This window comes from Cucumis sativus, chromosome 7 (assembly GCF_000004075.3).
Source record: "Cucumis sativus cultivar 9930 chromosome 7, Cucumber_9930_V3, whole genome shotgun sequence".
Taxonomy (NCBI): Eukaryota; Viridiplantae; Streptophyta; class Magnoliopsida; order Cucurbitales; family Cucurbitaceae; genus Cucumis; species Cucumis sativus.
In genome coordinates this window covers 15,547,588-15,570,044 of record NC_026661.2, presented here as the reverse complement: position 1 = coordinate 15,570,044, position 22,457 = coordinate 15,547,588, and the positions used below count along the sequence as shown (strand labels likewise).

At 32.7% G+C, this 22,457-nt stretch overlaps 1 protein-coding gene across 1 annotated transcript; it reads left to right on the top strand.

Moving 5' to 3' along the window:
• Positions 1-11,994: 11,994 nt before the first annotated feature.
• On the top strand, positions 11,995-15,405 carry LOC101222706 (pentatricopeptide repeat-containing protein At5g48730, chloroplastic). Its single transcript, XM_004139580.3, has 3 exons — positions 11,995-12,487; positions 13,641-14,047; positions 14,443-15,405. The coding sequence occupies exons 1-3, from the start codon at positions 12,068-12,070 to the stop codon at positions 15,149-15,151; spliced, it is 1,536 nt and encodes a 511-aa protein (XP_004139628.2). The 5' UTR covers positions 11,995-12,067; the 3' UTR covers positions 15,152-15,405.
• Positions 15,406-22,457: the final 7,052 nt, after the last annotated feature.

Below are 22,457 nucleotides of genomic sequence, written 5' to 3'. Positions count from 1 at the left end.
GCATTTTTTTCATAATTAACACACGGTTAAGTTTCGGTTTGTTTTGTAATTATTTAAGAGAATTTCTATATTGCACTCCACCAAAACAATGCTATTTATATTCAAATCTAAAAGGGATAATTGCAAATGTAGCAATTAAATTCAAAATAATTAAGTCTATAATAGCATTTTAAAAAATTTGCAAATATAGCAAAATCTATCAAAGTCTATCACTGATAGACCATGTTGCAAATATTTGTCTATTACCGACAAATTTAAATATTGTTATATACTTAATTATTATTTTTAAAATTATCACAAATTATAATTACCCAAACTGAAAAAGAAAAATGAAGAACTAAAAGATGCAAGGGCATGTTTGGTCCGTGGGATGGAGTGTGCTATTATATCTCACTTTCAAGTCTGGCCCACCAATTAACATAAATGGGGATAAAGTTTATTATAACCCCCGAGTGTTCACTACTCGCTCTCACTCCTTCCCTCTCCCTTACTTCTCTAAATCCCTCCCTCACTCATCTAGTTCTATGCTTGCATTGCTTCCTCGTCTTCTACTGTGTATCAACCTTCAAGAAGAACCTTATCATTCGACCTTTACTTATTTATCTTGTTCCTCTTCCAACATGGCTAGCACTGACGCAGATGCTCTTGCCTCATCTTTTTCGGTAGAGAAACAATTTGAGCATTTCAGAGCTCAACTTCAAGATTCTGGGAGCTTATGTGACTGCATTCGAAGTGTGGCTATGGAGATCGAGTCATCCACGAGGTTGATGCACGCTAGCTTGCTTTTGATTCATCATTCTCGTCTCACTCGTGGAATTGAATTTTTATTTGCATGATGATGCATTGAAATATAGTTGGTTGGAATTCATTATAGTTAGATTACTCAAATCTGAATTTTATATTTTCCAAAAATCATCTTTTAAGAACCTGCTTTTAGAGTTCGATAAAGCAAGTAATGAAGCTTGGAAGGATTTCCCACCACCCAAAACTGACATTAACTCCAACCAAAAGCTAGAAACCATTCTTTGGGTATAAGGTAACGAAGATTGGGGAAAATTGTCACGCCCCGTTCTAGTTTTTCCTTCTAACCAAGATCCTAGTATGAAAATAGTTTTTTTGAAAACAACACTTTTCAACCTAAATTTCTACAAAAATTTTGATAGTAACTCCCATAAAATATGAGTTATATCAAGTTCATGCTAAAACTTAATGGGTATTCAAGAACCGTAAGTGAGCTCACTAAATTTACCTAAAACATTATCAACTTGTCGAAATTACCTTGACAACATATTAATGACTTTCTAAATTAGAATCTAGTACCTAGAACCATTTATATGTTTCAAAGCTTACGTAAGTAACACCCAAGTCAACTCCAAAGTTAATGAAAAGTTAATTTTCAACCTTTAACATTCAACTCAAGGATCCGAGTAACATGGGCAAATGAGTATTTGAGAACTATAAGAAAACTCAACGAAATTACTCTAAAACTTGCCAAGTAGTTAGTAAAGTAACCTTAATTAATTTTAATGAATAATCCTCTAATGACCTTCAACTATCAAATCCTAACATCCAAAAACTATGAGTTGTTCAATAATAACAACGAAGCTCGGTGGGTACTCAAGATCCACTCAATCAAGTTTAAAATCTTACTCAAGTTCTAAAACGCCCAATTTTGACCTTTCTAACGGTTGAACAACTACTAAAATTGTTCAAGAATCCAAATCTAACAACGAAATATAATGGTATTATTAAACTCAAGCTTAACTTAATGGGTAATAAAAAAATCACCTCAAAAGACAACCTTGAATGGTAAGAATCTTACTCTAAGCAGTGGATCTAACAGAAGAATGGACATAAGTAATGGCTAGCTTAATCTTTGGCGAGTTACCGCGCACAACAGTTGTAGGGGCGACGTCAAAGCAACTCATGGCTGGTATGAAAGGTGTCAAAATTGTTGTCTCCACTCGAAATGATGTCTCACATTGGACGTGAACGACAGATGCAACACGAGTTGGACGACGATGACTCCACAACAGATGATGTCAATGATCGACAACAACTTTGTGGTGGCGTGGTTGGATGGTTGAGGTAAGAAGAGTTGAAGGTGAAATGAAGGGGAAAAATTGTGAGGGGAGGTAGGAAGCCGACCATAAAAAAAATGGAGAAGATTTGGGGTGGTGCTCGTACCTCCAAGAAGAAGACCCAATGTTCATGGATAGTTGCAAATTTAGCCATTAGATGCAAAATAATTAAGTATGTAGCAACATATTAAAAAAAATTACAAAAATAATAAAATTTATCGAATTCTATAACTGATAGGAGTCTATCACTAATAGACCATATCATAAATCATTCAATTATTAAGCTCGACTTAATTGACAAATCAAATTTATAGTGTGAATCTCTTATCTCAATTGTATTTAAAAAATACATGGAAACAATCTCTTAATGCTTTGTAAATATTTATGAAAGAATTTTCTCTTAATCCTATTCTTACACGTAATAATGAGGTTTGAATTTACACCCCTAGTAAGAATTGCTTTACATTAATAACACTCATATTAGGTTAAAACACAAAGAATATAATAATATGGTCAGCAATCCGTATAAGATGTAAATATATTGAGGAGTGTTGAAAACATTTATGGAAATCGTGATTGCTATTTAAAATGATAGATAGGAAATGGAGGAAATGCTTGGTTGGTTATGATTTTTTGAGTAATTGATTCAAGGGTTGAGTAATTAAGGGATGGATTTAGAGAATTATGCAAGAATTTTGGTGTAGAAAATTTGAGTTAAACGCTCTACACAGTGGTGAGTATCGATGAAGAATTTGTCTCGAGAAATTGGAAAACTTCCTTCATAAATATTTAAGAAAAATGAGTATATTTCATGTACCATATACATATGTATGGTAAAAAAAGAATAGTGAAAAATGTAGACTATAAAAATATGCTTTTTAAAACATAAATTATAATAATAGCATGTACTCCAAACACACGTTAACATATTATTATAGCTTACACAGTATTATAATGTAAGAATATTATAACCAAATGTTATCAAAACATTTCCATAATATTTGTGAAATTAAATGTGGAATTTATGATTCATAAAAATATTTGTGAAACTAAATGTGGAATTTATGATTCATTAAAAAAGAGTGCGGAAAATTGAATGGTTATCCTTTTTATTTATTACAAATAAAGTTCTTACCAATATATATATTAACTTTACAATAAATTACTTATTTTCTTTTCATAAAAAGTAATATAAATTAGTTCTTGATTTTTCCATCGAGATGATACAAACTTTGTGTAAACTCATTTTTGCCACTTATTATTTTCCATTCACAACAATAAAAATATAATATTGTTCTTTTGAGAAGTATTTTACTTTTACTCGGACAATTAATTGAATAGTTCAATTAGACGTCCTCAAATTTACAAATTTCTCAACTTAGTGTATCAATTTAATAGAAAAAATAAAATAAATAAAAACACTCCAAGTCTAGATTAAAGGAAAAATGCGTTTCATAATAATAAATAAATGAAACAATAATAAATTTGTAATAATAGAGAAGAACGTGTCCAACTATTAGAAAGATCTACAAATCAATGTGGTACTCTTGTCATTTGAACTTTGATACTTTAAGTTAGAAAGTATAACTGTGTAGTGACTAGAGAGTTTGAATATTAGATGTGGAGGGAGTGCTCTTGAAACTAACATAATGTATTTGTATTTATAGGTATAGTTGAGGAAGAACTTCCTTAAGTTTTAGAGTCACATCAGTCTTATCCTTTGTCTTAGTGGGTTGGGGTATAAGAGCAGACTGTGCTCTATTTGGTATTTTCTAGCAATACTTTGTCTTTTGGGTCTACAATTAATGATAGGGTCGGGGCATGCATGAGACATGCTCATTAGGTCATTTGTGAGGCTTGGTCTTGGGGTCTTGGCTAAGAGACCAAACATAAGGGTTGTTGTACTATTTTTCTAAGTCCATTTTGGTTTTAAGTTGGTCACTTTTTTTACCTAAATTATGCTATCTTTTAAATTTTGTTGTTTTCATTCTTGGTACATGTCCAATTGTATTGTTTTAATCCAAAATTATCCGTAACACAATTAATTAAGTTTTTTAGATTGAAACTTTGATCAATATTTATGTAATAGTTGGACAAATAATTAAGTTTTATTTATAACTTCACATTTTCAATAGGATATGAAATTAATATTTTGAAGTTACAATTTACTAAATTAAAGTAAAAAGTGGATGTATTGTATAATAGTAATGAATTGTGTATACAATGTAAAAGTTTATAAATTTTATCCGGTGAATGCTAATAATCTATCAACTTTCATATACTATAAACGATTTGATTCTTATGCTTGATATATCTATAGTTTAGATCACATCCATATATATATATAAAATGATAGACCACCTTATCATGTAATCCAAATTGATGTAACACAACAAATGATGCAATAATCCTTTGAAACATGTGTTGATAGTTAGATGATGCTATTTTATATTCATGTGTTAGATGACACTTATCCACAAAAAGATAAATAGAAGATGTAACGACATAATGTAAACGTAAAGATCTCCATAAACTCTTAATTGTACTGTTACGCTTCAAATGTTTTCGAAACGATAAATATATAGTCGATATTCTTTTTATTACTTTTACAAGGATACTATTGTAATGTTACACGTATTACAAAGCAATGAGATCCTTGTTCGACAAAAATAACATGGTTAGTACGTAGTGTTACACTCTTTAAAACCTTTTGCAATTTATTTTTTTCACAAACAAAATTATAATTGAAGCAAGATAATTAATTATATATGTTTTTTAGTAACTAAGAAGAAGAGATTGAGTATGTATAAAATTTGGATTTTACCATATACTACAAGTGTGTGGAACCCCACAAAATAAAACAAAAGTTCCATCATAAAGACAAAACCAACATGCACCATAAGTTGTGTTTGGCAAACCTATTTTTGCATAAATTGGTGGTGGGATCAAAGTATAAAAAAAAAGTTGGGTAGTTGGAGTTGTAGAGCTGCATAACATATAGGATGGGTGGAATATTTAAAAAGGAATTTACCTAAGAAAAATAGATAATGTGGTTTGAAGCATTTAATTGGTTAATGGTTTTGATAGAATGAAGCTATGTAGACACAATTCAATATTAAATAATACAAATAAATTCATTGTTTTGGTATTAGTTGGTTTGCATTTGTTGACCTGTTCTTATAAAAGTATAAATATTAAATAATAGGTTCCTCACTAGTGGAAGAGTAAGTAACAAGGGTATGGTTGGTTTAATTTTAGTTCATTTTCATGAATATAACAAATGAAAAAATTATTTATAACAAATTCTTAAACCCGTTATTTGTTCAAAATATTTCACATTTATTATTCTTTTTCATTGGCTTTCTTCTCTTCATCTTTTACAAAAAAAAATTCTTTCAATAGTCTTTTTTTGCAGTTTTTATTATTTTTTTAAATTGTTATTTGGTTCGATCGTGTATTAAATATAAAAGATCTATATTTAAAAAAAAAATTCAAACTATTATTTGGTTGTTCCACATATAAAGATTTTGAAAGAAAATCATTGGAATATCAGATAGTCAAATCTAAACGAATGTGTACACAAAATATCCAAATCTAAACGATTGTGTATAAAGAATTCTAAAAAAATTGTTTAGATTTGGATAGCAAATTTAAACGATCGTGTATCAAATCTAAACTATCATTTTTTTCAAATATAAACGATCGTGTATAAAAAAAATAATGAAAAAAATTATTTAAATTTGGCTACCCAAATTTAAAAGATCAAATCTAAACTATCATTTTATTAAATATAAACAATCTTTTACCAAAAAATTATGAAAAAATCGTTTAGATTTGGCTACCAAAATGTAAATGATAAAATATAAACTGTCGTTATCAAAATCTCTTGAAAAAAAATTGTTTAGATTTGAGTCGAAAAGAATAGTCAAAACCATTAACCAGCACAATCACAAGCACGAAAATAAGTTCGAATACGCTTAAACAGGACAATAGGCTCACGAGTCTGACCACCATGAAGACGATAATCATGCTCCTTCTAAATAAAATAGATCGTAGCACACCAGAGAACACGCCACAACTTCCTTCTCACACCCTTCCAAATACCTTGATGATAAATTCAAGACAACTCAACCCCTCAACACTCATCCTATGAGAGGAAGCCATAATCTGAAGGACTAGATATCAAATATCACATCCAAATGGACACGAAAAGAACAAATGATCATGAGACTTAAAACCCCCCTCACAAAGAATGCACGATAGCAGAACTGAACTATCCCACCTTCGCAACCTATCTCTAGTACTCAATCTATGTTTGAAGGCCACCCAAGCACAAAACGAATGCTTGGGAACATTGCCCCTACCCCATAATAAACCCGTCCAACAAATCCGAACACTACGAGAACAAATAATATCCCACTCACTCCCGATCGAAAAACCACCCTAACGACCTGGAGCCCAGACCCACCTATTCTCGACACTCAGACACAAACAAACAACCTAAACATTATATGGTGGAAAAATGACTTTTCCCATTTGAGGGGCATCTACTGCCATTTCTCACAGGCCCTATCAAAGCAGTAGGATGGAAAGATTTTTTTTTCGAGGTAACTACGGTTCGGCCTGAAGTAGTGGACATGTTTTACAATGGCAAGTTCAACACTGAAAGACGTTATGTCATTGTAAAAAGGAAAAAGATAAACTACGAACAAAAGACCATCAATGCGTTGCACAAATTGGAACAAGTCGCAATTAGGGCAACCAATTTCCAAAGACTCATCACCTTGCGACATGCAAGATGCATTAGATATCGTAGTTCGGTCCGGTACAACATGGAATGTGACCCCAACGAAAATTATCAGCTCTTCCTGTGCAATCTGAAATCAGCAACAAGTGTTTGGTTGGTGTTCGTTAAAAAGAAGTTGATGCCCATGTGCCATGGCAGTACAATTTCACTTGAAAGAATAATGCTCCTTTATTGTATAATGAAGGTGATACCAGTGGACGTGGATGAAATAATTTGTGAACATATAGAGGCCTGGTTGCACCATCAACGGGAAGCTAATCCCTTCTCACATCTTATTGAAAGGCTTTACTTGAAAGCATGCCCAGAATTAAAAAAATTCCCACAAGTCGCGTGCAGTCGAGATGGTATGTGTAACGCAGTCAATTTAAGGCACATTAAAAACAAGAGATGAAGAAAGAATAAAGCTTGACCATAAAGTGAGGCGAAAAAAAAAAAGAAAAGGAAAAAGAAGAGGATGGGGTAGAAGAAATAGAGGACAAGAAAACTCCTTCTTAAGCAAAAGAGGTGTGGTAAGGAGGAGGCCTCGCGATAGAGAGAGAGAGAGAGAGAGAGAGAACTTCAAAGGTCAAGGACTCTAGGGAACCATAGTCTCTTGCTTCCATTTAACCCACTGCCACCACTACAACCAAGTCCCCATCTAAACTCAAATCACCAAAGTCCACCTCGTAGACTCACCAACCAAAACCCCTCAAATCCAAATCGCCAATCTCTCCCCAAATCTAAATTGATTCATCCCCTTCAAGGCAAGAACTTGACAACTCCCGTGCCTTAGTACAATTTGACTCAGTTAGCCAAACCAAATTGCCTGATCATGAAGATTCAAACCAAGAAGAATATCAAAACCCTCTCATTGCCCTTAACATGTCTAGTGATGATGCATTCAACAAGCAAAAAGATGGGGCAGACGACCCAAACCTGCCCCAAAAAGGAATAAAGTTCTTGAGGAACTGATTGATGACCCACTCCAAAAGGAAAAAGAAACAGTTTCTAAGGAAGTTGGCGAGACACACCTTCCTTCACTACCTATAAAAATTGTAGAAGCTGCAGTGCAAAACGATAAGAGTAAAGAAGCACTAAAGGAAAAGAATCATGAAGTTGTTGACAAGGATTATATATTCTATTTTATAAATCACCACGTATGCAAACCAATGGAAAATGGATTTGAAGATATGATTCAGTGGCAAAGTAATCTTCAAGAAATGCAATTGTGGAGTCAAAAGCAGTTGAGTGACTTGGAACTTAAAGTAGACAATGCAAATGAAAATATTTTCTTTGAGAGAGCATAAGACTCTTTTGGAACTTGGAACTATTTGTAGACAATATTTTCTTTGAGAGAGCATAAAACTCTTTTGGGAACAAGACAATTCTAAGCCGATAAAGTACTTAGCTTGTCCCAAATCTTTGAGTTTGAAGTGTCCTTTTAAGACACTTTTAACTGAGTCCATGGCTGAGGGGATGGTCTAGTTAGTAGTATATCATCAACATACACTAACAGTACCACAAAGTTGTCTTTATTGCCTAATCAAGTAACTAGTGAGTAGTTAGGTTTTGATTGGTGGAATCCGTATGATGATAATGCTAATACAAATTTGACAAACCATTGTCTTGAAGCTTTGTTTGAGACCATAGATTAATATGTTTAGTTTGCAAGCTAGTTTCTCACTTTTTCTTGGTATTTCAAAAGTTTTGTAGCCCATTGGTAGTGACCTGTAGACATCTTCAAACAAGTCTCCATTTAGGAAGATGTTAATTATGTCCTTTTGAGCAAGGGGCCAATTGTAAGATGTGAAAATAGCTAGAAATATCTTGACCGTGACAATTTTTACAACTGGTGAGAAGATATCATAAAAGTATATTCTTCTTTCTAGTTGTATCCTTTTGCCACGAGGCTTTCTTTGTATCTATCAACTATATCGTCTAGGTTGTATTTAACTTTGTAGACCCATTTGTTGTCAACTGTGTGATGACTTTTCGGTAGGGATATAACCCTCCATGTTTTTTATGCCAACATTGGTTTTATCTCTCCAGCTATAGCTTCTCTCCAGTTTTGATATTTTACTACTTGGTGGTAATATGTTTGTTCATAGACTAATGCAACATTTAGTAGGTAGTGTTTGTAGTTTTGAGAGTATGCATCATGTGGGATGTCGTTAGTGAAGGAGAATGGTGTTTGGGGTGATACATTTCTTTGGCTATGAGATTTCAATGAAAGTCTTTTAGGTAGGAGGATGAACAATGGTGACAAGATGACCTTCTTAGTACTCTATCTTCCAACAACTTAATTTTGTTATGGAGTGTAAGGGCAAGAGAATTATGTGTAGTACTAGTAGTAGCAAAGAATTCTTTGAAGTTTGGTTTGAAGACATTGTTAGAACGAAATGTTTTGATTTCTTTTTAGAATTGAGTTTCTATGATTTTAAAGAAAAGTGAGATGATTCACAAAACATCACTTTTATTTTTTAAGAGGTAGATCCAAGTATATATTGATTTATCATTAACTATAGTGAAAAAATAAGAGTGAACATGTGTTTGAGATTTAAAGGGCCTCCATATATAATAATGCACTAGCCAAAAAATATGTTAAGCAACACTATTTAAAGCATAAAAGATAGACGGCGTTGCTTAGCCAATAGACAAATGTGACAAACTTCTTTATAATTCAAGGAGTCAGAGATTTCTAGTTTGAATGATAGGTCTTTTAATCTAGCAATTGATGGATGTCTCATTCGTTAGTGCCAGGTGGATATTGATGCTTTACATATCAAAGCAGTATGTTTGGTGAAGTGACTTTTAACCTTTTTGTGATATGTATTGAGTAGGTAGAGTCCATTGAAGAGTTCAACCTTCCCAATCGTTTTCAAAAGCAACTTGTCCTAAATGAGTCAATTAGTGTTAGAGAAGTAAATCGAGTATCTTCTATCCTTGAGAAAAGCACTTACTAAAAGCATATTATACTTAAACTCTGGTATGTAAAAGACATCTCGTAGTATCACATTTGTAGAGATGTCACTCATGAATTCAACTATCAGTCGTGTTTTAGTGGGAAAAAGTACAAATATATTCTCAGTACTGTGAAGGACATTGAATAGAGATTTGTCATGAAAAATGTGTGTAGATGCACTAGAATCAATGGCCTCATTTAGGTGTTTCCTAATAGTTGGTGAATAAAGTAGAGAAGCAAGTACTTGTTACATGAGTGGTTTCTCTTTTAGAGCTTTCGCCATTTTGAGGGGTGTTGAGGTGGGTTTGCAGCATACTCAGAAGTTGTGAGTATTGGTCATTTGTGAGGCGAGCAGAGAATGCAAATTGATTTGGCTTAACTACTTCTGTTCCTTTTCCATTTTCAACTTAAACATAATTTTATTGCATTTGTTGATGCTCTAAATTGTTGTTTGCCAGTCCATACCTAGGTGGATATCCATGCAACTTGTAGCATTTGTCTACTACATGGCCTTTGTAACCACAATTGGAACAATTTCTTGTAGTGTACAAATTCGATCGATCAAAAGGAGGATCTTTTGTCAGCATTGGCCATCTGGGTGATGCTCTCAATAGATGATGATATCCCAATGGATCTCTGCATTCTTCTTGAATGATGAGGGAAAATACTTTGTTTATTGGTGGTAAGGGATCAATGTGGAGAATTTGAGTCTTTCGAAAAGTAGGTTGACGGCGAACGAGTCGATTGCTAAATATTTTTCTTTAAGCTCTTCCGGTGGGTATTCCTTTGGCCAACCCTTCTACTCTAAAAAAGCCGCTAGTATTTCCATGTGAGACTTCTTTTTGCTTTTCTCGTGCTGTTCATCTTCCCACAGATTTCTAATAATGTGGTACTTGTTGAGTAGTTGGCTCGCCATTTCGGGGTCTTGCCTTAAGTCAAAGAATTCTTCACTTTCACCGACCTTTCATAAAGTCTTTGAACCCTCAACACGGGAAGGATAAAGGCACTCATCAATTCTTTACTTAATTATTTTCGCCTTCTTATTTTCTTGGCAACGACATTAGCCTCATCTAGGATTTGATGCAGAGAAAACTGCCCCCAAACATAGCTACCTTTATCCCCATGGAAGAGGGAAGGTCATACCTTTGGAAATGAAAGATCACAGCTTTCCTAATCATAAAAAGCCTTTTGGATAAAAAAAAAAAAAGGTACCAGTATACCTGCCAGCCGTATTGACGACTATTGAGTAATTAATCTGCACCTTCTTTTCAGTCTCAATGATAATAGACACATAACTGAGCGTGTTCTGAATTCGTAGAGCAATATCCTGAGGAGAAATCACTTCACGGCTCACAAATCTAGGAGAATGATTCATTTTATCTCATGAGAAAGATCATTACAAATTCAACATTTAGAAATTCTATCATCTTCTTTGATCCATCACATATGCACTCATCAATATGGCGATACTCGACAAGTTCTTGCCATATGGTGGTCACTTTGGCATAATACACTTCTACTGAGAGATTTTCATGTGTAGTAGTTACGTGGTCTTTCAAGCGGATTACACACGAGAATGATGAGGATGTCTGAAATACTACCAACAGGGTTCTTGAAGAATATTGCTTTGATACCATATCAATAGTGGAGTAGAGGAAGTTATCTTTAGTGAATGAATAATTCCACTTATTATTAAATATCGAGATAAGTCCTTTGTATAGAGGTACTTGAATAGTAGTTTACATCTAACAACTTCTTAACAAACTAACGAACTTTCTTTTTAAAATAATGTAAAATTTGAAACATATGTCAAAAATAGGGTACACACTTCTTCTAAAAACACCTATTTTTGGAGTATGTGTGACTCATTCCTATTGTATATAAATAATGAAAAAAAAGATGAAAGTGTGAAAACCGAGCATAATATATATATATATATATATAATATAATAGAAAATTGGAAGATGTGAAACCCGTGTATGAAAGTCGAAACACCTATAATTTTGTATCTAACTTATTTTGGACGTATGTTTCAAAATTTAGTTCTTTCTTTTTAAAGTTTGAAAGTAACTAAGTCTGGTTAGTTAATAATATGTCTTTTTAGTTAATAATAATGGTTATGGTTAAAGGATTAAAAAAATTAAAATATTTCAATATATACATTCATCCGAAATGAGAGATATTAATGCCGCCACGGATTTGAAGCGAATGGCCTGAGAATCTCATCAGAGCTCATCCATGGCCGCCAACCCTCTTCCACCCCCAATCAACCATCCAAACCCTACTAATAACCGCCTTTATCTTCGTCGACAACAACGCACCCATCCCAAATTCCAATCTCCCGCCCCCTCCTCCTCCTCCTCCTCTTCTTCTTCTACTACTACTACTGCAGATGGTAAGCTCATGAAGATAAGTCCTCACGAAGGACGCATGGACGTTGCAAAGCTGAAGGCTAAGGAAGCGAGCGAGAGAAAGGAAGAGGTCAATCGGAAGATTGCTTCTCAGAAAGCCATTTCGGTGATTTTGCGCCGAGAAGCCACGAAGGCCGTCATTGAGAGGAAGAGAGGCCCCAATAATTCTAAGAAACTGCTTCCTCGGACTGTTCTTGAAGCTCTTCATGATCGAATAACGACCTTGCGATGGGAGTCTGCTCTCAAGGTTTGTTACTTTTGGTCTTAGGCTGCCTCTTCCTTTGTTTTTGCTTTGCTCCTATTCATTTGGAAATTTGTTGTCATTTTGGTTGGATACTATTGGACGAGGAAGGTCAAGTGTTTTCTTCCTTCCCCTTTTTGTGATTCTTTTATGATGACTGAAATGGCTCTATTGGGAATCCTGCAGTTTCCTTCATGTTTGAGTTTAATCTAAGTTTTAGTTGTGGTTTCATATGTTAGAGTTTCCTGGATACCCAAATGTTGTTGGATCAGATAGCACCTTCCTAAGATTAGTTGATTAGTTGTTAGTTGAGGTGCCAACAAGCTGGTCGGTCATTCACAGTCACGGATATCCAAAAATAAGTTGAGATTTAGTTACTCTGGAGCTGTGTTCGATTTGACTGCTTTGAGTGCAAATGAACATCAATTGAAGGTCAGAAGTTGGTTCTTTTTTTATTTAGGAACTAGGAAAGGAAACAATTGTATCTTTTGTTTGAATCAATCAGTACGCAAGTGCAGAACCGAAAGAGAATAAATATGTGTGATATTGGTACAATAAAGTTGAGACATGAAGAAATTATCTTCGAAGTGTCGTTTTTTATATTATCTTCAAAGTGTCTATTGTTTTTGTTGTTGTCTTGTTGAGTCAAACATGGAACCTAAAAGGTTAACCTTGGGGTAAGAATAAATTTGATTTAAAGCAACAATTTGGCATTCACCCGGTAGCTTTGCTTGTGCATTAGCGATCAACTGGAAAAGGACATGTTGGTATCTTGTCTTTCTGACGCACATCAGCCTCTGTTGGCCCCCAATGATTTAAAGTTTTGGCTTGTCTTACAAGTTAAATATAGGCTGCTGTTGTAATTTGAGTTTGGTGTCTGTCAGACTCAGAATATAGTGAGATGATGATTGTGTTCAAGTGTAAATTTGGATGCATGAGAAAACTTGAAGCTGGACTGCCGATGAGCATTCTATACTCTACTATAAGGCCAGCAACTTATGAAAGACTAGCACCATTGAGATCTTAGGGATTGTTAAATTAGCATACAATGTTAAATTTGATTCATTATTAAGAATAAGAAAAGTTTAAAACTTTGCCAAAAACTACCATGATGAAGCTAATTTGTCTTCTTAGTTGTGCAAGTTTCTGTGGATTTCAGGTTTTTGAACTACTACGTGAACAGTTGTGGTACAGACCTTATGCTGGGATGTACATTAAGCTAATTGTCATGCTTGGAAAATGTAAGCAACAGGAAAAGGCGTACGAGCTGTTCCAAGAGATGATTGAGGAAGGCTGTGAAGTTAGTCATGAGTCATATACTGCTCTCTTGTCGGCCTATAGTAGGAGTGGTCTTCTTGACGAGGCATTTTCAATCCTCAATGAGATGAAAAACAGTCCCGATTGCCAGCCCGATGTTCACACTTACTCTATCCTTATAAAGTCATGTTTGCAGGTGTTTGCATTCAACAAAGCACAAACTCTACTCTCTGACATGGTGACTCGAGGAATAAAACCGAACACTATTACATATAATACCTTCATTGATGCTTATGGCAAAGCAAAAATGTATTCTGACCTGCCTGCCTTTTGAGAACATAATAAATTATTCATCTGGTTGCTGAGTGAACTATGTTTAGATTTGAAAACTATAGATGACCATTGACCTTTTAGATGGAGCTTATATCTTTCGATGCAGCCATAAAACCTACCACAACCAATTCTCCTTATTTTTAACTCCAAATTCAACTGCTAGAAGCTCAGATTGATTGTAACTATTAGTTGGAGCTGACATGGGGTGTCACATTGTGTAGTAGCGGGGTTTGGTCTTTTAGACAAACCAGAAATCAATTCTCTTTCTATTATTTGCATTCTCCTATCAAATAATTGGCAACCAGATGAATGTGTCTATTACTTTCATTGCAAAAAAGTAATTTCTTTTTATATGTATATGTATTCTGCAGGTTCGCTGAAATGGAGTCCATCCTGGTGGACATGTTGAATGATGATGGTTGTAAGCCCGATGTTTGGACCATGAACTCGACACTTCGGGCCTTTGGCCGCAGTGGACAATTAGAGACCATGGAAAAGTGTTATGAAAAGTTCCAGGAAGCTGGAATCCAACCAAGTATCCAGACCTTCAACATCCTTCTGGATTCATATGGCAAAGCTGAAAGTTACGAAAAAATGAGTGCTGTGATGGAGTATATGCAGAAGTATCATTACTCATGGACAATTGTAACCTACAACATTGTTATCGATGCATTCGGTAGGGCTGGGAATTTGAAACAGATGGAGCATCTATTTAGACTTATGAGATCAGAGAGGATCAAACCGAGTTGTGTAACACTTTGTTCACTTGTGAGAGCATACGGGCAAGCAGGAAAACGCGAAAAAATTGACAGTGTACTGAACTTAGTTGAGAATTCTGATATAATGCTTGATACTGTTTTTTACAACTGTCTTGTGGATGCTTACGGGCGATTAGAATGTTTCGCGGAGATGAAGAAGGTGCTTGGAATGATGGAGCAGAGAGGATGCAAACCTGATAAGACTACCTACAGGACTATGGCTAGAGCTTACTCAGATGGGGGAATGGCTAACCATGCTAAGGAGATCCAAGAACTTATTACCACAGCAGAACCAAGTAAGAGAACTCGACCTGATTTGTGATATTAATTTCTCATTCGATTTTATGGTTTGCACCTTTTTGTTATTTGTAGTTTCAAATCTTAATATGATGTAATGATATTAAAAAGGAGGAATATTTCTGCTATATTGAAAAAAAATCAGAACAGTACAGTTCTAGATTGTAGGAGAAAGGAAACCATAGGCTTTCCATTCTTTTTATACTTGTGAGTTTGTAGGTCGACTTACACACATTTTAATTAATCTCCTATAACAACCACCCAATTTAATTGTTTCAAGTCAATTGGTGCGGGTGAGATGGCAAAAATTTAAAATAAAAACGGTTAAGATAAGAAGTCAACAATTATTTGAATTGTTTGCATCCAGTTTCTTGTAAATAATATGCTAAAGAGAAGTCTTTAATAACAATGATTAACTTTCCAACATTGGAAAAATGATAGTAAATAATATGCTAAAGATAAGTCTTTAATAACAATTATTATCTCAACGAAAAAAAATAATGATTGAAAATATTTCTTATTTTTTATAGATGCTCGAATACTAAAATAAATTGATGGTTAAGCTTTAAAATCGAAGTAAAAACATAGTTTTCATGTTTAGGTATATAGTATTTGATGCATAGAAAATTTTGTCTATTGCAAAAATAGTAAAATAAGTAGCAAATAGGAAGTTTTGAAATAACAACTATCAAATATTGTTATTGTTGCTCCTAACCCCTAATTAGATAGAGTTGAATACTACTTTGTTTTAGTAAAGTGGATGAAAACCAACTCCTACTTGAAAACGTTCTCTCTACCTAACTGACTCACTTAGTTAAATAATTAAAGGGTAGTTTGGTAGCTTGCAAATAAAAAAAAAAGGAGGACGAGCTTGACACTGAACAATTTAGGTACGTTTAGGGAAACCTTGTTTTTAAAATTTGAAGAAATTGAATGAAAAAAAAAGTGTATTTTGTTATGGTTTATTTCAAACGGTGTTTTTTTGTTAAGAAATAAAAATTGAAGGAAAATTGAAATGGTTTCGAGACTGAAATGCAATGAACATAAATAAATTTCCACTTATATTATTTCATCAAGGTAGGAAGGAGGATAACAAAAAAGATGTGAAACGAAATATTTGAGGGGTGCGCCAGTCCAATGCAGACTATGCAGTAGTGCAACGCAAAGGCGACCTCCGAAAGCCACAAGCTATTGTGTTGGGCCTTTCCCTCTAAAAATTAATAAAAGATTTAGAGAAAACATCTCATTTTTATATTACACAAATATCCTAATTTTTTAATTATTATCTTGGTAGAAATTCGTGATATTTTAAGATAATTTTAACATTCATTTAATTATTTTTATTTTTAAAAATTTTAAACAATATTTCCTTAATTATCAACAACCATTATTAATTCTTATATATTTGTATTTATTAATGCAATATTTAGTATTTTTGCAAAGATTTAAGTACGGTATAAATTTTATAACCTATATCCTAATAATATTTTTTGGTTATCCTATAATTATTTTCAATTTAATGTCCAAACCAAAAGTTTTTTTTCAAGTTATCATCAATTCCGACGCTAGATTTCTTTTTGGATTTTTGAATTCGGTTTTTGTTCATTCTTCTTTCATTCCTGTTTGGTGATTTTGAATTGGTTAGTCTTTATTCATTATTGAGAACTTATATTATTTATTCTTTTATTTTTTAGCATATATTTTTTTTCCTAAAAGAATTTATTTTTTATTCTTCCATTTTGTAGCATATATTCTGATCATATTTCTTAACATATATTATTCAGTTCATTCAATTTCGGTATACATAGATTATATATCCATTATTTTTTATCTTATTTCATCATATTCGACAATATTCTTCCTCTTGAATATTCTTTCTCTTCTTCGCCATCTTCCTAATCTTTGACAATCAACGTTGTTTATATTACTCTGTTAATATTGTTGCAATGAACTTGGTTTTTGTAAGAATTCTAAATATCGTTTTTGTCTAAACTGTTTAGATGATTATAAAATTTTGTTAAGAATTGTATCTTTATATATGAAGATTTTTTTTTTGTAAGAATTGTAAATTTTGTTTTTGTTTCAAATAGAGGATTTAAATATTACTATAGAAATTATGTGTTTCACTATGAAGATTGTTAATTTAAAAATTTTCACGATCATTTACATCAGAAACTAAGAATTTTATATTTCATTATGAAGATCATTTTTGTTTTTTTTTTTTTTTGTTTGTGGTAAGAATTCTAAAGTTTTTTTTTTTTTTTCGTTTCAGATGTTTAGAAGATTTCAGTATTATTGTAAGAATTTTGTACATTATAAAGATCGATAGTTCGAAGTTTTCACGATCATTTACATTAAATTACATGATCATTTACCAATGTCAACACGATTGCTTATCAATATAAACATGATCGTTTAACCACATCAATACGATCGTTTACAATATTCAATACGATCAACATGGTCAAACGATCGTTTACTTCACTCAATACAATCATTTACCATTGTCAAATGATCATTTATTAGCTAACATGATAGTTTAATGTATATTATTTTATTGCATGATCGTCTATTTATTCTTACATCGTATTTATTATTATTGTTTTGTACATTTTATTCTTTTATTCGGTGATAGATATCTATTTCTTTGGATGTATATCTATGTCTATCTATTTCTTTCTATCACCATTAAATACTTAATTGTATTTTTTTTTACAAATTACAATGTCTATTCCTATCGTTATTTTTATGGATGTCAATGAAATGGATGTAATGTTTATGAGAATTACTCTAGTTGCTGAAATTTTGGTAGATGTCCGAGTCAACTTTAATTCTCTGGTTGGTTTAATATATGAACAAATTCAACTGGATGACTCGGTAGAATTATCCGTTTTACTTGATTTTGGTAAAAACAATGTTGAAACTATGGTGCCAAAAAAGAAAGACAATGATGTTGCTTGGTATTTAGCTTTTTCTAAAGATACAACTAGTAGACATCCATTAGTTGCTCATGAAAGTGTGAATATTTTACGAAGGTACGTGAGAATGTTGAGATATCATTGAATATAGGTTCTCCTTCTTTTGTTTCAAAGGATGAAGTTATAAGAGACATTTCTTTTCATGGTGATTTGAAGAAAACAATTTATTTGAAAGTAAAAAAAGTGTTTTTGCATAATAGCATTGAAGAATAGCTTTTAAATTAGAACTACAGTATCAAATTTGAGGTTTCTTGAATTTTTGCAAGAAGGGTGCAATGGTATGTTAGGCATCTCGTTATAAGAAGAGTGAATTGTGGATGCTACAAAATACATTTTTGACCATGACTGATCATTGAATACTACCCAAAATTTTGCCATATGCAAGCTTTTTGCAACAGTAATTGGTAGTTGGTTGATAGATGATTTTAAGGTTCATGTCTACTATGAAGGGATAAAAGTCCTATGACAACGAAAGATTTGATAGAAACATTCTTCAATTTAATTTGAGAATCTCAAAATATCAGTACATTGGCAAAAATAATTAAGAAACTAGTTTTCTTATTAAGACTTAAAAGACTAAACATGCTTTCTAATTATAGATTAGAGGAAGAAAAAAACTTACTTGTTTGATGTCTCTGAATCTACAAAATAAATCTCCAAATTGAGACATCACTCGTCGTAGACCTTCCTTTCTTTTGGGATGAGATTTGTTTGTGGGAACCACTTGTAATAGAAAAAAATTTAGAGATTTTTTGGAGAAACTATTTTGCAAAACAAACAAAATTATTAGTTCTTATTTTTTTTGTTGATTGAATCCTTAAAAAAACTGTTTTATTCTAGATATTTATAAATCTCTTTCCTTCTTGGAAGTAGGAGAGAATCATGAGATTCTATTAATTTAAAAATTATTAAATTAATAGAAATTTCAAATCAACTAATTAATTAAGGAACAATTTTAAAAATAGCAAAACAAATTAAAATATTTATAAGCTATAGCAAAATTTTGGATTCTATCACTATAACATATCAATAACTATCAGTGATAGAATTTGCTATAGATTGTAAATATTTTGTAAAATATACTATTTTAAAAAAATTTCCATTAAATAACTACTAATCAATTAGTTAATTATTAATTAAATCATATTTAATTAATATTTCATTTAAATCTTAGGTAATGAATATATGTTTAATATCTTATACTTTTATATTAATTTAATTAAATAATATTAAACAAAACTATTAATTAATTCTTCAATTAATTAATAACTAAATTAAATATCTTATATTTAAATTAAGTTAAATTTGAATCATATTCAAATATAAATTTCTCTCCTACCCAATAATTTTATTATGAATCTAATTCACATAAAATTAATATTTGAACACATTCACATATTTTATCTCTCATAAATTAATTTTGAATCATATCCAAAATTAAATTTATACAGTAAAGTTTGATTGACATATAAACTTTATATTATACTGTATCATCATACATTATACTAAATTCCAAAGTAAATTTGAACATTTCAAATTATAACAAATATAAATAAATCTTATTACCCTTTACGAGCTAGGAGGTGAATCTAATGGACCTACAAATCAGAAGCTACAACGATATGAATTAATTGGCTAAACTCATTAACCACATTAATCAATATTTAATAACTGTGTGTACACTCCACTAAAGACTCACAGATGAACTCTTCTCACCATAGATATATTTATGTGTCTACTAATATAGACTAATAACAGTAAGTTAGTTCTTCACGAGTGTTCGTAACATCAGCTAGGTCGAATTACCGTTGTACCCCTGGGTTACCTCTAATCCTTAAATACTAGTGCTCTTCTAATGAACAATCTGTTTATGGTCCTACCAATAAACCGAAACCCCTCTCATGCCATAGAGAGGGTAGAGCCATTTGTTCAAGTCCTTGAGGCACAATTTAAGGGGACACTCATCTACTTACCCTAAAGTGGGGAAGTGTGAATTTCATCTTGTGTAATTATGTTTCCAGCTCCCCACTCGATCTTGTCCTCAAAATGATAAACTTATTGAGTCGACGATCTGGTCACTCTCACCCGTACAAATCAAATGACCATCTCTTGTGAACAGAAGTTCATAATACACTCAAGATTAAGACTAAGTTACCTTACAAGCATCTCTTAACTACATTTTAAGGCAAGCAACTTCTCAGTGTATTTCCATACTTACTTGCCTTTCAGGATGTAAATACACAAGTTAAATGATGCATATGGCGACAAGAGTGCATTGCGGCCCTCTTCTCGCCACTTGCTTAGTTAAATATGGTTATTACACATTTAGTACTTACAATCTCTATTTTTGCCCTTCTCTCGAATGAGAAATGTTGAGATACTCACATTTAACTAAACAAAACTCATACAACATTCATCATGACTTTCTTAGCATTGACTACATTGTTCATTCCTACTTAACTAATCAACCACTTGCATAGTAAAGATATGAAAAATTGGAGAATGGAAGAAGAAATGCATTGCTTTCATAATTAACACTTTAGGTCTTTTGGCCATGAAGTTCTGCTTACAAAACAATACAATATAAGAAATAGAAAATGGAAATACAACATGGGGTTATGCCGCAAAGTTTAATCTCTCATATTCTTTGGCTTTTATTTTTTTTGCCTATAGCTGAGGGAAAGAAGAGAAGGGTGACTCTCTCTTTCTTCTAATTTAAGCTCTCACCTAAAACTCAAGGTAAGAGAGAAGAATGGATGATATGAAGAGCTTGCTTTTCAACCAATTTTTGTGCACGCTTACTTTGGAAGTGAAAAACTCTATTTATATGCAGGGAGTGATGCTGACAAGTCGGCATGCGTCATTAAGATTTATGAAAAGTTACAGCAACTACGCAGTCTAACTTATTTGTCATTTTTCTGATTTTTCCACCAACCTCTTTTGTTTACTAGCGGCTTGATGTCTTAGCAACTACTTTCTCGCCCTTGAAAGGTTGGTTGGGTCTCCTTGTATTTATTGTGCTATTCATCGAGTTTCCCTCTTCTTCGTCTAGAATCCTGCGATAAGAGTATTAAAACATAGTAAAAGAGGGATCAAGTTCTTTTGCATTAGGCTTTTCCTGAAGTAATCAAATTAACCTTTTTTCTCTTTATTTTCTTTTCTTTTCATGCGATGAGACTTCATTATTTTACTTAGAAGGCTACAATAACTTTTATTTTTACAAGTTATCAGTACGACATACTCATTTCATCTTGGAGGTTTAAGAACTTTATGAAGAAAAAGATGTTTCTTATTTCCTAAAAACCCTAACACTTTTCAATGAAGTCTACCCTTGGCTTTAACGTATAATAAGGTCAGAATACCTAACATGTTTGACTCACGCCTTCTCATAGAGTCTTTTTACTGTTGCCTTACTTTGTCGGGTTATAACTTTGCGGTATACCGCGCGATCCCCATTATAAGATAGGATATACAAAAATCGAATACAAAATTCATGTATAAGTATAAGAATACTTACAGAGGTATGAGGGTATAAGTAAGTAAGTACACCAATATAAGGATGCACTTCTTAATAATAATTTTTTTTTTTTAGAATTATACATTACAGATGCATCCATGCGTTTAGGTTATTTGGCAAGGAAGCACTCTGGTATCATCGCTTCTACTCTGCATACTTTTCCTCACCGCATCATTCATGAACTCCATAGATCATTCACATCATGACTCTCTGCATCATGATTGCACATCGCAATAAGTTTCTGCTCACAATCATTCATCATAATGCCCAAATGACCTTTCTTGGTCCTTTCCTCGGGACTAGGTGACACATGAATCTCATTAGATTGATGCGAGGACACTTTCTTTGACGAGTTCATAGAGGTTCTCATTTTCATTTGCGACTAGCCACATCCATTAAGATTTCTCTTGGTCATCCACTGAAAGATACCCTGATTTTGGGGTTGGTTCAAGAAAATACAGACTACTCTAGTACCTTGGATCTCTTCACGCGATTTTTGGCTAATTGTGTGATTCACCAAGATCAAATGTTTTACCCAAAATTAAAGTAAGACTCTACTCTAATATCTAAAAAATCAATTTCCCGACAACGAGGCCAAAAACTTGGTTTGTGGAGGACAAACTAGGACTTAGTAGTTTTGCCTTTGTATAATGCAATTGTAATACGTCATGACACAGGTTCATCGTGCATAAAATGATCACCTTATCTTTCTGTATTGTGTGATTAAATCTATGCAATAAGTCATATCAATCGCGTAAAACAAGCATGATACTTATGTAATATATATTTCTAATTACTTATATATTTAGAACGTAAGTTACGCGTTCTGATCATCT